The sequence below is a fragment of the Phoenix dactylifera genome, chromosome 11, assembly GCF_051530095.1.
Source record: "Phoenix dactylifera cultivar Ajwa chromosome 11, Ajwa_hap1_PhDact_Kaust_v1.1, whole genome shotgun sequence".
Taxonomy (NCBI): domain Eukaryota; kingdom Viridiplantae; phylum Streptophyta; class Magnoliopsida; order Arecales; family Arecaceae; genus Phoenix; species Phoenix dactylifera.
In genome coordinates, this window is record NC_143200.1 from 21,594,392 (window position 1) to 21,609,075 (window position 14,684).

At 37.3% G+C, this 14,684-nt stretch overlaps 2 protein-coding genes across 2 annotated transcripts; one reads left to right on the top strand and one right to left on the bottom strand.

Annotated features, from left to right (window-relative positions):
• Positions 1-2,063, top strand: LOC103713967 (cysteine protease XCP1-like). The gene is made up of 4 exons (XM_008801035.6): positions 1-931; positions 1,043-1,275; positions 1,371-1,511; positions 1,599-2,063. The coding sequence occupies exons 1-4, from the start codon at positions 433-435 to the stop codon at positions 1,812-1,814; spliced, it is 1,089 nt and encodes a 362-aa protein (XP_008799257.3). The 5' UTR covers positions 1-432; the 3' UTR covers positions 1,815-2,063.
• A 792-nt stretch (positions 2,064-2,855) lies between these two features.
• LOC103713976 (damage-control phosphatase At2g17340-like) lies at positions 2,856-13,948 on the bottom strand. Its single transcript, XM_008801046.5, has 12 exons — positions 13,437-13,948; positions 11,331-11,396; positions 9,503-9,569; positions 9,308-9,376; positions 9,070-9,210; positions 6,436-6,564; positions 5,806-5,892; positions 3,968-4,042; positions 3,810-3,887; positions 3,617-3,694; positions 3,424-3,486; positions 2,856-3,292 (listed from the first exon to the last, which is right to left on the bottom strand). Exons 1-12 carry the CDS (start codon positions 13,604-13,606, stop codon positions 3,209-3,211), a joined length of 1,107 nt encoding a protein of 368 aa, XP_008799268.1. The 5' UTR covers positions 13,607-13,948; the 3' UTR covers positions 2,856-3,208.
• Positions 13,949-14,684: the final 736 nt, after the last annotated feature.

Genomic DNA, 14,684 nt, shown 5'->3' on the forward strand with positions numbered 1-14,684 from the left:
ATGATTCAGGAGAAGGAAACTGTGATAACAGCCAGCTAACTTTATCTGCTCGAATTGTACTGATAGTATATCGAGTGGTGACTACTGTTTAGGTGAAAATAGCCATTGATTGATCGCAGGACCAAGGGCAGTCTCATCGTTCTCTCATGGCAGATGTTGCTTGATGCTAAACCTTGTGGTATACGAGAACTGAGTGATGGTTGAATTATATATGGAAGCATGGAACAAACTATTACCATCTCCCTTAAGAACAGGTCTTAGGTCCCTCTGTAACCGAAATTATAATTTAATAGATGCATGCTTGAAGCTACAGACTTCTCATAAATTAAGCTTTAAGTCTTAGTATGCTCGAGCCCAAAGGCCCCAAACAATTCAAGTGCTTTGCTTGCAAGCAACAAAATAGACAAAACTATATATGAAGGCCAATCTTCCATGCACCTCACATACAAAGAAAATCTCTCTTCCATGGAGTCCATGAAGCTCTCCCTTCTTCTTCTCTCTCTTTGCCTCGTTGCATGCTCGGCGGTGACTAAAGATTTCTCCATCGTTGGCTACTCGGAAGAGGACCTGACATCGCAAGGGAGGCTGATCGATCTCTTCGAAACCTGGATGGCTAAACACAGTAAGTCCTATGCAGACCTCGAAGAGAAACTGAGGAGGTTTGAGATCTTCAAAGACAATCTGAAGCACATCGATGAGACAAACAAGGAGAAGAGCAGCTACTGGCTGGGGCTGAATGAGTTTGCAGACATGAGCCATGAGGAGTTTAAGGAGAAGTATCTTGGACTGAAGCCTCACTTGCCAAGTGGAAGGGATGCCGCATCCAAGTCCTCAAAGCCGTTTGTGTATGAGAATCTCATGCTCTTGCCCAAGTCGGTGGATTGGAGAAAGAAGGGAGCAGTGACCCAAGTGAAGAACCAAGGGGCTTGTGGTAAGAGCTACTATCACCACAGTCGATCTTTATATGCTACAACATCTATGTAAGGTATTGGAAATCTGGCTCGTAACTAAAAAGATGAAGTACGTTACCGTGGACATGCAGGGAGTTGCTGGGCTTTCTCGACGGTGGCGGCAGTGGAGGGCATAAACCAGATTGTGACGGGGAACTTGACGTCGCTTTCTGAGCAGGAGCTGATCGACTGCGACAAAATATTCAACAACGGGTGCAATGGGGGGTTGATGGACTACGCCTTTGCGTTCGTCGTTGCTAATGGACTCCACACTGAGGAAGACTATCCTTACCTCATGGAGGAGGGCATCTGTGAGGAAAAGAGGGTGATCCACAGAACACTCAGCTCTCTCTGTCATGAAGGAAAGCAGTCCTTTAGTTACTTATATGGTTACAATATCTCTTGTTTTGTTGTCTTCAGGTTGATCAGAGAGTCGCAACCATCAGCGGCTATCAGGATGTGCCGGTGAACAGCGAACAGAGCCTGCTCAAAGCATTGGCCCATCAGCCTGTTAGTGTTGCCATAGAAGCCTCTGGCAGGGACTTCCAGTTCTACAGAGGGGTAAGACTCGCAGTGATTTAGAGATTTCGTTAGATTTGTAACCCTTTTCTTCGTAGGAATGTGCTGAAGAGAGGCACTGGATTGCAGGGGGTTTTTGATGGACCTTGTGGTACAGAGCTGGATCACGGAGTGACGGCTGTTGGCTATGGATCGTCCACGGGCCAAGACTACATCATCGTGAAGAACTCATGGGGACCGAAATGGGGAGAGAAAGGGTACATCAGGATGAAGAGGAACGTAGGGAAACCTGAAGGGCTATGTGGTATAAACAAGATGGCTTCTTATCCTACAAAAAATAAATGAGAAGCTGAAGTTTACTCTCAAGGATGATTCTCCATAACCCTATCGAGATTATTAAATCTTATCTACATTCCACTTGCTCTCAGATGTAATCTTAGAATTTATGGGATGAATTTTATTGCACCAGCAGACCATGAATTTCGATTGGATGTAAAGCACCTATTATCGCATAGCATGACCTGTAAGTTCAAAAAATATGACATCATTAAGTATCATGAATAAGAAATGAGCAGCCGAGGGCATTGGCAGGGATAATATCCAGAAACCCATCGATGTTGTTGCATTTATCAACATACTCCGAGTCATAATTGTGGAATTTAGAGGGATTTTGCTGCACTAGCACTCTTTGAATTTCATTGCAAAGCACCTATTATCCCAATATTTTGACTTGTAAATTTTCAATATATATATATATATATATATATATATATATATATATATATATATATATATATATATATATATATATATATATCACATAAAACGTCGTGAATTTGCAGTACATCCAAATGAAGCCTAATTAAATGATAAGATTATGAAACATCATAAACATTCACATACTCTAAATTTCTTTTATTGTCCAGTTGTCTGGTACTTACTAAAAGAGTGAAAAAGTAAAAGAACGTTACAAATGGTTGGTGGGTACAGCTTTACTCTTGCTGGGTGTTGGGTCCAAGCCAGTTGGATGCATGCAACAAACATAACAGAAACTAAAGATTTGGTGATCCAATGCCTGAAAAGCTAATAGACTATGTAAAAATATAGAACAAAACAACAAGACACAATCTTAACAAATGAAAGCAGAACGAGAATACAAGATTCATTGAACCGACCATGAAAGCATGAGATAGATATCACTAATTATAAGGTACAGTTCTACAAGGACCATAGAATGCGCCGATACAAACACTATTAAGATATTGTTCAAACAGCTATTATTTGCCAAATGTCCCATTCATCTACCATTTCACTGGTGATCCATATCAGATAATTACCAGGAATGAAGTCAAACATATTAATAATACTGGAACGAAAAACAAAACAGAGAAAAAATGCACCTATGTTAAACTGGAACTGTAAAATTCTAGGGTAAAATTCATCTGTTACAATGTATATTTTGAAGCTGACATACATGTATGGCTGCATTCTTGTAACATTAAAGCATTCTTGGAATATTCTCCGTCCAAATACAAAACAATTTTCCTACTCTTTTTATTTGTAAAGCAATCTGACCCTATTACACTGCGAAGTAGTATAAATAATTATTTGTCCGTCATGGGCCTGGCCAGCCTTTCTTTTCCTGTATGCTTAGAGTGAAAACCTTGATGCGTAGATTACGTAGCTTACGCGAGTTGCACACAAGAAAAATAGAAGAAAATGATTGTCTTAAAGCTGCCTCAGTAATTTGAAACCTCATTGTACTTGAACACACAATCATAAAGCCTCCCTCCCAAGAACTGAGCAACCTCTGGGTGCTTGACCTGGAGAATAAAGAAAAAAGGAAAAAGAATCAGCTAAATTGGGCTCCTTAAATTTGTTGACCCTTTATTAACCATAGCACGATTTCGCAAGTAATATAAAAAAAAAAAAATATCACACTACAGAATGATACCATCCCAATCTTGATTGAATCACATTTCATTTGAGCATAAAGGTTAGTCTCTATCGCCCTTCCCTGCATGCAGAAAAGGAAATGGCATTTAAACATGAGATTCTATTACTTGATCATTCAAATTTTAAATTGTTATCATAAAAGTGCTAAATTTCCCCTCAGCCCAACAATACTTCTCAACAACATAGTTTACCATTCCCTCCAATATGACTAGGTCTGCATCACTCGCCAGATATGCTAGCTCTGGTGAGACACTTGTAAGATCAATGACCTAGAAGCCATAGAACTCGGATCAGACAATGTGAAAAAAATTTACCTTAACTAGCTGGTTAAGTTTGTAAAGCCTACGATATAAATAGAGAATTGCACCATGATCATCTTCTTACCGGCAAATCATTGCCAGAATTCGCAACAAGAAGACCAGATGCATCAACACCCACAAGTTGCCCGTTTTCATCCTTCAGCTGATAACATGTCATCAGAAACATCAATATTAGATCTACTCACATGTGACAATTTTGGACATGAATGCAATCTCCACAACCTTTGAAATAATCTCAATCAACTCAGGATATGTAACATCATTGATTGAAGGCAAGTCATTAGCTGCTAGAACCACCTGCATCAACATAAAAAAAAAAAAAAAGTACAGCTGTTGTTAAGAAATAAGTAACAGAAAAATTAAAGCTGTTGTTTAAAAAAAAAAAAAGTAAAGCTGTTGTTAAGAAATAACTGAGTGTCTGCTATAGATGGGAATAGGAAAAGGTAAGTTGCATGTTTTTGTCTGTAAAACTACGAGGACATTGACAGAATTATCCATCATGACTGCATAACAGAGGGCAAAAGTTATGCCTGCAATTTAGGAAGTGACGTACCACAACTGCACAAGGAAGGGTCAGAGCATGAGCAACAGACTGAATTTTAGGTTCTTTCTAAGATTTTCCCAACTGCAATCCATGCCAGTGCATGTCACAGCTGTAGCCATCTTAATATGAATAGGGGAGGTAGGAGCCCTTAACATGAAAGTCTTTGGCAAATCCCAGGGCACTGATATTGAACACCAGCAATTTCAATATCAAAAGGCTGACTTCCAGATCAGTGCGATACTTTCTGTAGCATAAAACTACCTACTTTATTGTCCTGAAAGACAATATTGTCAAAAAGGAGGGCACAATCAAATGCCATTTCATTGATCAGGTGAAAACAGCATCAGCCTTCCATGCCATGAGCACATTCACCACTCCAAACCAAAGAAACCTTCATCTCTCAACAAGAATCAGTTGGATGTCCGCTCATGTCATTGTGCAACAATGTGAGTCATTAACACTGACATTTTTGTGGATTGGCATAATGTTAGTAACAAATTAGTTCCATACAAGGATAGATATATAAAGCCATGATAAATGAACCAGGCAGAAGTCCAGGTCACTGTTGATCTAGTTAATATGGTAAGACCTACATTATTTTTTCCTTATAACTGTTGTTATAGTCCATGAAGACATCTCATTTCATTTGTTTGTCTTTTTGAGAATCAAATCATTTCTAAGCAAGCATGTAAAAGCAGATGTTTGGGATAAGCCGAGGTGGATGCATTGTAAAACTATGAAATTTAATATCTAGCATACTCAAATGGAGTAAGACCAATAAAGCCACATAAAATGGTTATGTGCATCAAATATTGAAGGGGGCCCAGAAACCTTGCAGACTAATTGCGGAAAGTATATGATAGGAGGTAAAAAAGGCTATGATAGCAGAAATGAAAATTGTAAGGATTTGGAAAAGCTGTGCCAGTGATCATATATATAGAGCCCTTATTAGAAATGAATAGTGAAATTCATTCAAATGATCCCTTATTGTTGGGTAAGACATAAATGTCAAGTACCCAGTACAACTCAGATTTTACAATAAAAGATATTGACATAAATAGTATGTGAAATTAGAATAGCAAAGAGAAATGCATTAACAGAAGTGAAGAATCACAAAAAACCTTAAGCATGAACAAACTAAACCAGCTGAGAATGAAAGATTAAGCATTAAACTAGGCAGAGTACTGTGTGTCAAGTTTTTGTAAAGAATGTCAATTCAGTCAAAAAACCATATAAAAGGACAATGAAGTTCTTCATTGGATTCAATTATTAAAGGATTGCTCTTTTTTTTTTAAGGTGAGAGATTATAAAATTTTTGTTGCTAACATGAAGGTGCATAAATATCTCCAGAAGTACTCAAGTATTGCCACAGCAAAAATTACAAGTAGAAAGTGCTACCTAAATAACTGGTATAAGCAAAAAGAAGGTTCTAAATTTAACCACACACACAAAAAAAGGGGTGATTCTTTCATCTTCATTACAAATACAAAACAGACTGATTGGTGGAGAGATAGACCTTTGTTCCTCGGCGGAGTAAGTCTCTTGCAAATGGCAATATACCCAGTATGATATCTGCACCAGAATTATCTACAAAAATGACAGCCTGTCATACACAAAAAAAGACGCTTGTTGTCATGCCAGAATTTGAGGGAATTTCAGGAACATAACAATTCGGCATGGATCCTTGTAGGTGCACCAAATTTAGAGCCTGTAGACTCTGGAAAGATGCTCCATGTTATGTGGTTCCCTAGGATAATATTAACAATTCGATTCCAAAAAAAGTGATGCAACCATGAACCTTGCTCAAAGTGATAATGCTCAAATTAATGTAGGATTGGCAGTATAATTAACAGGAGTTAAACTTAACCATGAGGTTAAAGCCACGACCATTTGTAGCAGAAGTTGATTTCAGGACGCACTTATTGTTCAAATGGATTTTGTTTCCACAGATACACTAGGAAGTAAATACACATAGCTGACAAAACCTCATTCGACTGGTTATATAAATAATAACAAATTGATTAGAAGAGCATGATTCAACCATGCTCAAAGTATAAGAAAATCCCAAATTGATCTAAAGTGCTACAAGGTGACACCATCAAACAAGTGGAATAGGAGAATTGTGGAAACAAGAAATTAGGCTTACCTTTTTCCAGGACTTCTTAATCCATTTCATTTTAAACACATCCAAGTCATCAATAACCCAAGGTCGAGGGACAAGATTCTGACAACTTGCCAAAAAGGACATACCATCCTTCGCAAAAACCTCTGCAAGCTTCAAGAATTATGAAAAACAAAAAGAACAAAAGGTGTGTCAAATCAAATTCTGCATCAACCCAAGATGTGTCCAAAAAACAAAGAAAGTAAATGTCACAGTTTTTGAGATTATCTCCAATTCTCCATATATAATTCAAATGATTGGACTACAAAATGTGAACTATTGAAGAATAAAGACATCAAAAAGAATCTGTTAAGAGATCTAATGAATCGAGGCACACTTTGAGTTGCAGTTGCAAAGACATACTGCATTAGCATGTTCAGGAAGATAAAATGGCATGCTTCATGTGATGAATATGTCCTCTAGCAGCCATCTGAACTATATGTCATGCATAATAGGCCTCGATGAAAATTTTCTTCTGCAGACCTCTTGAGGAAATGTTCTGCGCACCATCATGTAAGATTAAATTTACCCTTAAGAGTACCTTCCTCGGTAATTTAGGAAAATCATGCACTTCTTGACGAAAGCAAAAATTATAACAGTGAAATTGGATGAGCAAACTCGGTGAATGAAATTTAAAGATCCAAGTTTGAACAAAATTAGTGATTCCTAAACATTTGATGAATTTTCCACAATGGTTTTGAAGGGATTCTCCTCAATGCAGGTATTCTAATTATTCCATTAAACTGATGGAAGAAAAACAGGAGTTTTTATCCAGCAGATGTACTGAAAATTTCAAAATTTTGTGGAGGGATCGTGCTTTCAAGATACAAACATTTCTAGGAAAGCAAATGCACAAATCTCTTGCAAAGGATGGAGCTTGAAGAGACTTTAATTGCAAACAGTGATGAATAATCAATTTGCAAGATTTTATTTGTTGGTTTCTCTCGTGTGTTTCATTGAAAATCATGTGGACAAATTATATGATTGATTAGCAGCAACTCTTCACATAATTTGCTTTCATTCTTATTAGAAATGGAGGAAAAGGCTTATAAAAGCTTAAAGAGATGTTGAGGAATTAGCTATAAAAGTAATTTCTAAGCACCAAAATTTTAGGCTCCAATGCCATCTTCAATAAGATGTCATCACACATTCACCCCAGCATTTTCCCTACAAGACTTAGCTTGCTCATAAGTTTTTAATTTTAAAGATGTCAAACAAAATCTGCTAAAGGTGGCCTGATGTGCTTATCAGGTTGGCAAGGAATGCTGTCATTAAGATAAGATTTGTGTGGCATCTTTTCTTTTAGCTTGCCAACCATTGACTGGAAGATACACTAGCAGTTATTTTGTTAAGGTGGTGGTAGATCATCAGGAATTGAAAGACTGAAGAACCTTAGCAGAAAGGAGAAGCAACCTTGCTTTCTTTGTTAGCCTGCACTAGTAAGGTCTACATTGCACTGCAACATAAAAACTATATAATGAGTTCTTCCTTATGATAAGAGAAGCTTAAAGTGTTGGTCCATCTGTACATATACCCCAGTTCAAATACTGAAGTGCTTATGTATATCACCGGGGAAAAAATAATAAAAGAAACAGGAAGTCATAAAGCATAACTGTATGACATAGAAAAAACCCAAACTTCACATCACATCATATGTTGCAAGATCCATACCACTTTCAGAGTTTGTCATTAACTATGCAGTTTCTTAGGTCAGATTTGAAATTTTGAATCCAGTATTACATTACTAGTGAAACATATATATCAAAGACCTTCCATATATAGGAAAATAATATGGTGTCCTCTGGGGAAAAAATACAGTAGAGAAAGAAATGCATGCTTGAGCACATCAACACACAATCAACAAATCTATCGCATGAAAAACAGCAGTGTCAACCCACACTAGGAAATGGAGCAGAGAACAACCAAATCTGATGTATCCAATAATTGTTTCTTCCTTAATCCTAAGATGTAAGAGATCCCTATTATAAGAAGAGAGCAATAAAACTCATCCAGACAAACATATATATAAGTACATCTGCTTCTGTGCATGGTTGCTAGTCTATCAACAATTGGATTGAAGCATCTAATGCTCGAGGCAAATTATAATAAGTTGTCAACCCACTCACACACAACTTCTTACATCATTACATCTCCCAAGAACCCTTCTCCCACCCCCACACCCACCCAACAGGAGAAAAAGGAAAAAGAAAACTTTCTCCCTTCCTCCTGGTCTTCTCTTCCCCAGAATAAATCAGTTATAACCGTGGCAATCCACCAACTTCATCCACATTGGTTTCACAACCAGCTTGCCCCCAACCTACAAACTGGTCTTCACTCCCCCCCCCCAAACCTCCCCTGGGGCACTAATATTACGCACTAGTGGAAGGGCAACATGAAAGGAGGAATCAGGAGATAATCATGGGGATAGGTAGTCAAGGGGAATGACATTGGAGGAGGATAAGGTAGTGAAAGTGATGGGGAGGAAAAAAAGTGAGAAAAAGAGTGACATAAAAGAGGGCGAGGAGGGGGAAAGAAGGGGAGATAGCTGGTGGTCGTGATGTGTGGAATGTGTATACATGTGTCTATTAGTGCACTCTTGTCATCCAAAAGATAATATACCTGAGCAGATCCCAAATCAAATATGTTGCCAGCCAATATTCCCCTAATCAAGTTCTCTACACGTTTACCCTCATCTTCAATAGCATCATTAAGCCGCACAACATCCTTAAAGAGAGAAATAGCTTTTGCATTCTCCTCATCCTGAAGGCAGATAATTAGGATATTATAAATTTATAATTATTATTGCAGATAAGATAAAACAATGTCCAACACTCCAAGAAAAAATCTAAATATTTACCTTAACCTTCTTGAATATATCTGTAAATCCCAATTCTCTAAGGACTTGCTCGCGAAGCCTGCAAAGAAGCTAAATTACCTTGGAAGCATTAGACCCAGCTTGTGTTAGCTTTATTGAGATTCAGAACCAGGTGCTAGCACCATAGAAACATGAGGAAAGCATCATGCAAATTGATTTACACAATAACTGGCTTACAGTGCAATCTGGTGGCCCACCATGACTCTCAGGATTTTTCTTCAAGTCCTCAAGAATTGCTGTGTATCTTCATGCATGACATAAGACAAGAAGATCAACTAAATTAGATAAAGTTACAAGTTGCACTTAATTTGAAATTTCATTTGAATGTCTTGTTCCTACTGCCACAGGTTCAAAAAGATAGAGGGAAAACGGTGACATGAGATGCAGGTAAAGTTGCCTGTGATTCATATGTCATACATATCTTCATGCATGCCATAAGACAAGAAGAGCAATCAAAAATTATAGAAGGTTACAACTAGCACTTATTTGAATGCCTTGTTCCTACCACCACAGATTCAAAAAGCTAGAAGGAAACCAATGATATAAGATGCAGATAAAGTTGACAGTAATTCATATGTCAACAATTGGCAGTGAAAATGTGACCACGTGAAAATAATACAATTTGCAAGCAGTATATAATTCACAGAATACAAATTTAAATCTTTATCAGATGATTTTAAGGATTTATCTTTTATTTTTCGACTTACAAAAATAAAACAAAAGTGTAGTAACAGTTAAAATTGCTACAAAAGAACAGCAAAGAAAGAAAGAAAGAAGTAATAGACAGCATTCTGAAAGAGAGCAGAAAGAAAAATAATAATTATGGACAGTATTTCAGCATCTCCAGGAAAATAAATATTGTAAATGTAGTTCTTCGAAGCACCAATAAACAGGACATGCAATCCTATGAGCACTTCCATATACATTCAATTGCTTGTCTGAAATGTCAGATCTGATTTATCTAGATTCTCAATCAGAAATACATGGAGAACGCGCATTTTATGACAACAAATCCTCAGCAAACAGAAAAAACAAACAATAGAATCTTAGTATGGTAAGCTTAGTTTTAGAGAACCTAAAGAATTTGCTGGTCTGGTACATGCTTTTTGACATAGCAGTTTCTTCCACTTCTAAATAATACTGATGTGCTTTAATTTCTTCATTTCCTTTGGCAATAGATGGAACTCACCAAGTAAAAGGTTATTTAAACTGTACAAAACTTGTTCTATTAAGGGTGTGTTTGGGTGGACAGCTAAATCATGATATATCATGGCTCTACATTATTTTTGATATTATAAATCATGGTTTTTTAATATTGGATTTTGGTTGTTCAAACAGAATCTTCTAAAAGCCCTAAAAATTATGGAATTGAAATTTCTACTTTGGGTAGAATTTTCCAAAATCATATTTTTCTATCTTTGTTATCTCAACTTTTCTTTCATTATTTAAGCTTCTCTTTTTAACAATCAAATACTTTCTAAAACATCTGAACTTTTAAACTTTAAGAAATTTACAATCAAAAAAAAGATAAAATCATGATTTGAAATTAAATACCTCCACATATAAATCACTGACAAAATCAGAAAGCATCAGGAATTCAGGATACTGAGTGATCCATAGGAAAAAAAATGTTAAAAATACACTCAAAAAGCCAAGAAAATCAAATAAGTCACATAACATGAACAAAACTTGCCTGTTATGACCAGCTTCAGATTCTGCTATTCAAAATCTGATAAAGATAGGGTTCTCAAAGCTGAATTAAGAGTTCAAATTCATAGAAAATGAAAAAACGAATATTTAATAAAATAGTTTCCTTGGATGGATATCATTTGATATTTTCATGGTTATCAAATTTTACTTTTGTGACAACTGTAAGTGTGTGTATTTCTAAACAATTCTACCACCTAATATATATTAAACATACTGGCATATTTACCATATCTGAAAAGAAACATAGCTTGACAAAAACCAGATCTAAAGCTAGAATCAAAAGATGAAACACTACCTCTGAGCAAATTTTTCAGCTTTAACAGGGGCATCAGCGACTGTAGGGTCATTCTCTGCCCGTTGCCTGCATCGAAGCCAGTTAAGAAAGTATAACATACATCATGTCTTCCCATAAGCATCATCATATAAAGGTGAATTACTTACAGATAAAGCATGAAGCAAGGCAAGAATTAAAATGAACATCAATAGTTTCGTACAAGTCTTGGTAAGCAGCATCTTATCAAGAACAAGGAGTTTATTCTCATCTACAAAATGGCTAATTAAAAAGCTTAAATATTATCCTAAAACTTAGCTTTTTGCTTTAATGAATGCAATTCTGCTGGTTGCTCTCCTAACATTGACTTTGTGCCCTATTAACAGGAAAATCCCCTAAATGGACAGTTGATTTTACAATGTTTGTCAGCTCTGAGATGAATCTTCTTCCATTATGGTCACGCTTGAATTTTATTATTTGGGTCCCTAAACCCAGGAAATCCTACTTCTAAAGAGTAATCTGTACAATTCATTACTTCATATCTGTGAACAGCATATGCTATCTCATGTTCAGTGAGCTGCATGATTAGTCTCTTCATATCTATGAACAACATGTGCTACCTCAAACTCTTTTGAGCCCTCTGTCCATTAGAAAACAATAGGCTTGATTTGCTAAGGCATACTTCGCCTCCATTAAACCCAATGGGCAACTCAAGGCAATTGAACTCAAACACAACCAGTGGTTATTGGCAAAAACTGATTAGGTTGGCCTGGCTGTAGAAAAAGTGTACAATAGTATTGGCGGCTACAAATGAAAAACAACTGACAGCTAGAAACAACTCAGCTGGTGTCGGGCGATCAATCAACTGCTGCAAATAGCTAGAAAAAATCAAATAGCTAGAAAAGGAACTGAAATAAGTAAAGGGTGAAATGAGTCGGCAGAACAAGAAAAAAATTATTATGGAAGGGTTTGCTTTTATTGATGGTGGTATTTGACCTGGTTTTTCCTAGCTTATTTTCTAACTAATCATAGTGCATGTATAGAATATAGATACTGATCAAATTACCTATGTCAAGCTTCTATTAAAAACAATATTTATCTCGTAAATGGGAGGCAACCATCACGCATATATTGCAATGTAATACTAGGGAAATCATGATCCAATCCTATGATAAGATCAGGAAAGAAAAAACCAGATTTGGGATCAGTTTCTGAATATAAATAAGGAATTGATGTGAAAAGATAACCAATGTCATAATAAAGATCCCTAATCACTCTAAATTAAGGAAGAAAATGAAAGAAAAAAAGAAACCTGCCGTGTAAAGAAAAGAAAGCCAGGCATTATTATCCAATTTCTGTCTATCATCTACATACTACAGCAATTCATAACAAAGACTACAAACCTCTTTTAAGCTCATATTTGAATTACAATAAAATGCAATTGCTTTTTAAATTTTTAGTAACTCGTCATCACTAACAAACCTTCATCACATGTCATAAGCAACGTCCTCAGAATTTTGAAGTACTAAGTTCAAGAAAAAGGAAAGATGCGATTTAGGGTTTAGGGAGCTCAAATCTAAAGGGAAGAGAGAAATGTTCATATCTTCGCACCATTTGTCATCTTCCTTGTTTGGCAAATAAAATCTTATAATTCTCTATCTTCAAGAAGATTCAGATTGATGTATCCAGTTGCAATATGTTTTGAGAGCAAGATATGATATTTCCACTACAAACAGTGAATTGCAATTGTACTTGTAGCAGATTTCGTCAAGTTTGTAAAATTTTTCTCCCTCTACGCGTGAGAGAGTCTTTTTATCACCATAAAAATGTTCGCAACCAAACAAGTTTCAAAAAAATATCGTTCAACGATCAGAGGTAAATTGGGAAAGAAAAATGATCATAACTCAAAACAATTATTCAATCAAAACTTAGCGCCTAGTTCAGCCGTCCATGCAAGCACCGCTTAAACATCAACGCAATAAAACAAAAATATCATGCAAGAACAACATTTAAACAGCCAAGAAAAAAAATAGCACTTTTAACGCTTAATCCGACCTCTAAAGATAAGAGAAGTCTGAAACAAAAAGAAATGTTCGGAGATCGAGAGCAGTAATTTCAAGATATGCCGACCTGAAGGAGGTCACGGAGTTGAGGAAGAGATCGATCCACTCGATCTCGATCGGCGTCGCCTTTCGGGGATTGTCAGAGGGGAACCGGTAGGGAATCGTGCAGGCCCTGTAGTTGGACTCGATCGGCGTCTGGAGGAGCGGAAACGGCACCGATGGAGACGAGCTCTCCATTCCTCTCTTCCTCTTCTTCTATTACCCACGATCTTTAGGGTTATGATTGAGGGTTAGGGTTTCGTCTCGCTCTGTTGCTTTGCCTTGCCCAAAACAAGGCAAAAATTATAAAACCGTCGTGCGAGTTGCAAAACCGCGAGAGAAAGGGAAAGAGAGAGAGCAGAAGAATCTACAAAGGCTTCGTGGAGGGCGGAGGCGGCATAAAATGCGCTCCAATGTCGAAGCACGTTTTAAGTGGTACGTAACGGCGTCATAACGTCATAATCATCGTTATAATCGCTTCAGAGAGTCCCTTTGCAGGATGCTACTCTAGAAATTCAGGAATGATGAAAGAAATATAATAGAAATAAAGATTGTTCTTTTCACCCGAAGACAGACGTCACCTTAGATTTCGTATTACGAATTGAAAATATTGTAACAATAAGAAAATGGTTTCATTTAATCGATACTTCAAAATAGTTTTTATTTGATAATTAACAACTATTCTATTGCAGGGTTATTATGACAAAAATATATTTTTGTCAAATTCTTTATCCTAGCTGTTGTGGTTCAAATTTGGCCCGAGGGTGACCACATCGGAGGAGTCAAGAAAGCTGTCGGAGTGAGGAAGAAAAGGACGAAAACGGCCTCCTGCACGGCAGTGTACCTGCACAAAGCCTCACCGGTATCTCCGGTGAGGGTCCTTTGACGATCAAGTTAAGGTGGTAATCAGTTGGTCCAGCTAAAAGTCCCTTAGGTGTTATCTGACAGGGCTATTTATAGTCTCTGTGGAGAGGCCCAGGTAGCGGAGGTATTGACCGTCCTCATCATGAGAGGGGATGGCTCTAAGTCGGATGACGCGCAGCTAAAGCTTGCTGGTGGCGTGTGGTGTCGTCCGTTCTTGGAAACGGTAAGGTGTTGATAGTCGTAGCAGGATATGGTCGGGGTAGCATGGTCCTGTCCTTGGTTGTCATGGGCCAGCAAGCAAAACATGGCGTGACGGCGTCGCTATGTACGTCCACATACGATGGCGTGCGCACGCATATGGGTGCGGCCATTGGCAGAGCCGAGCTCATTGAAAGGTCGTATCATGCATTTG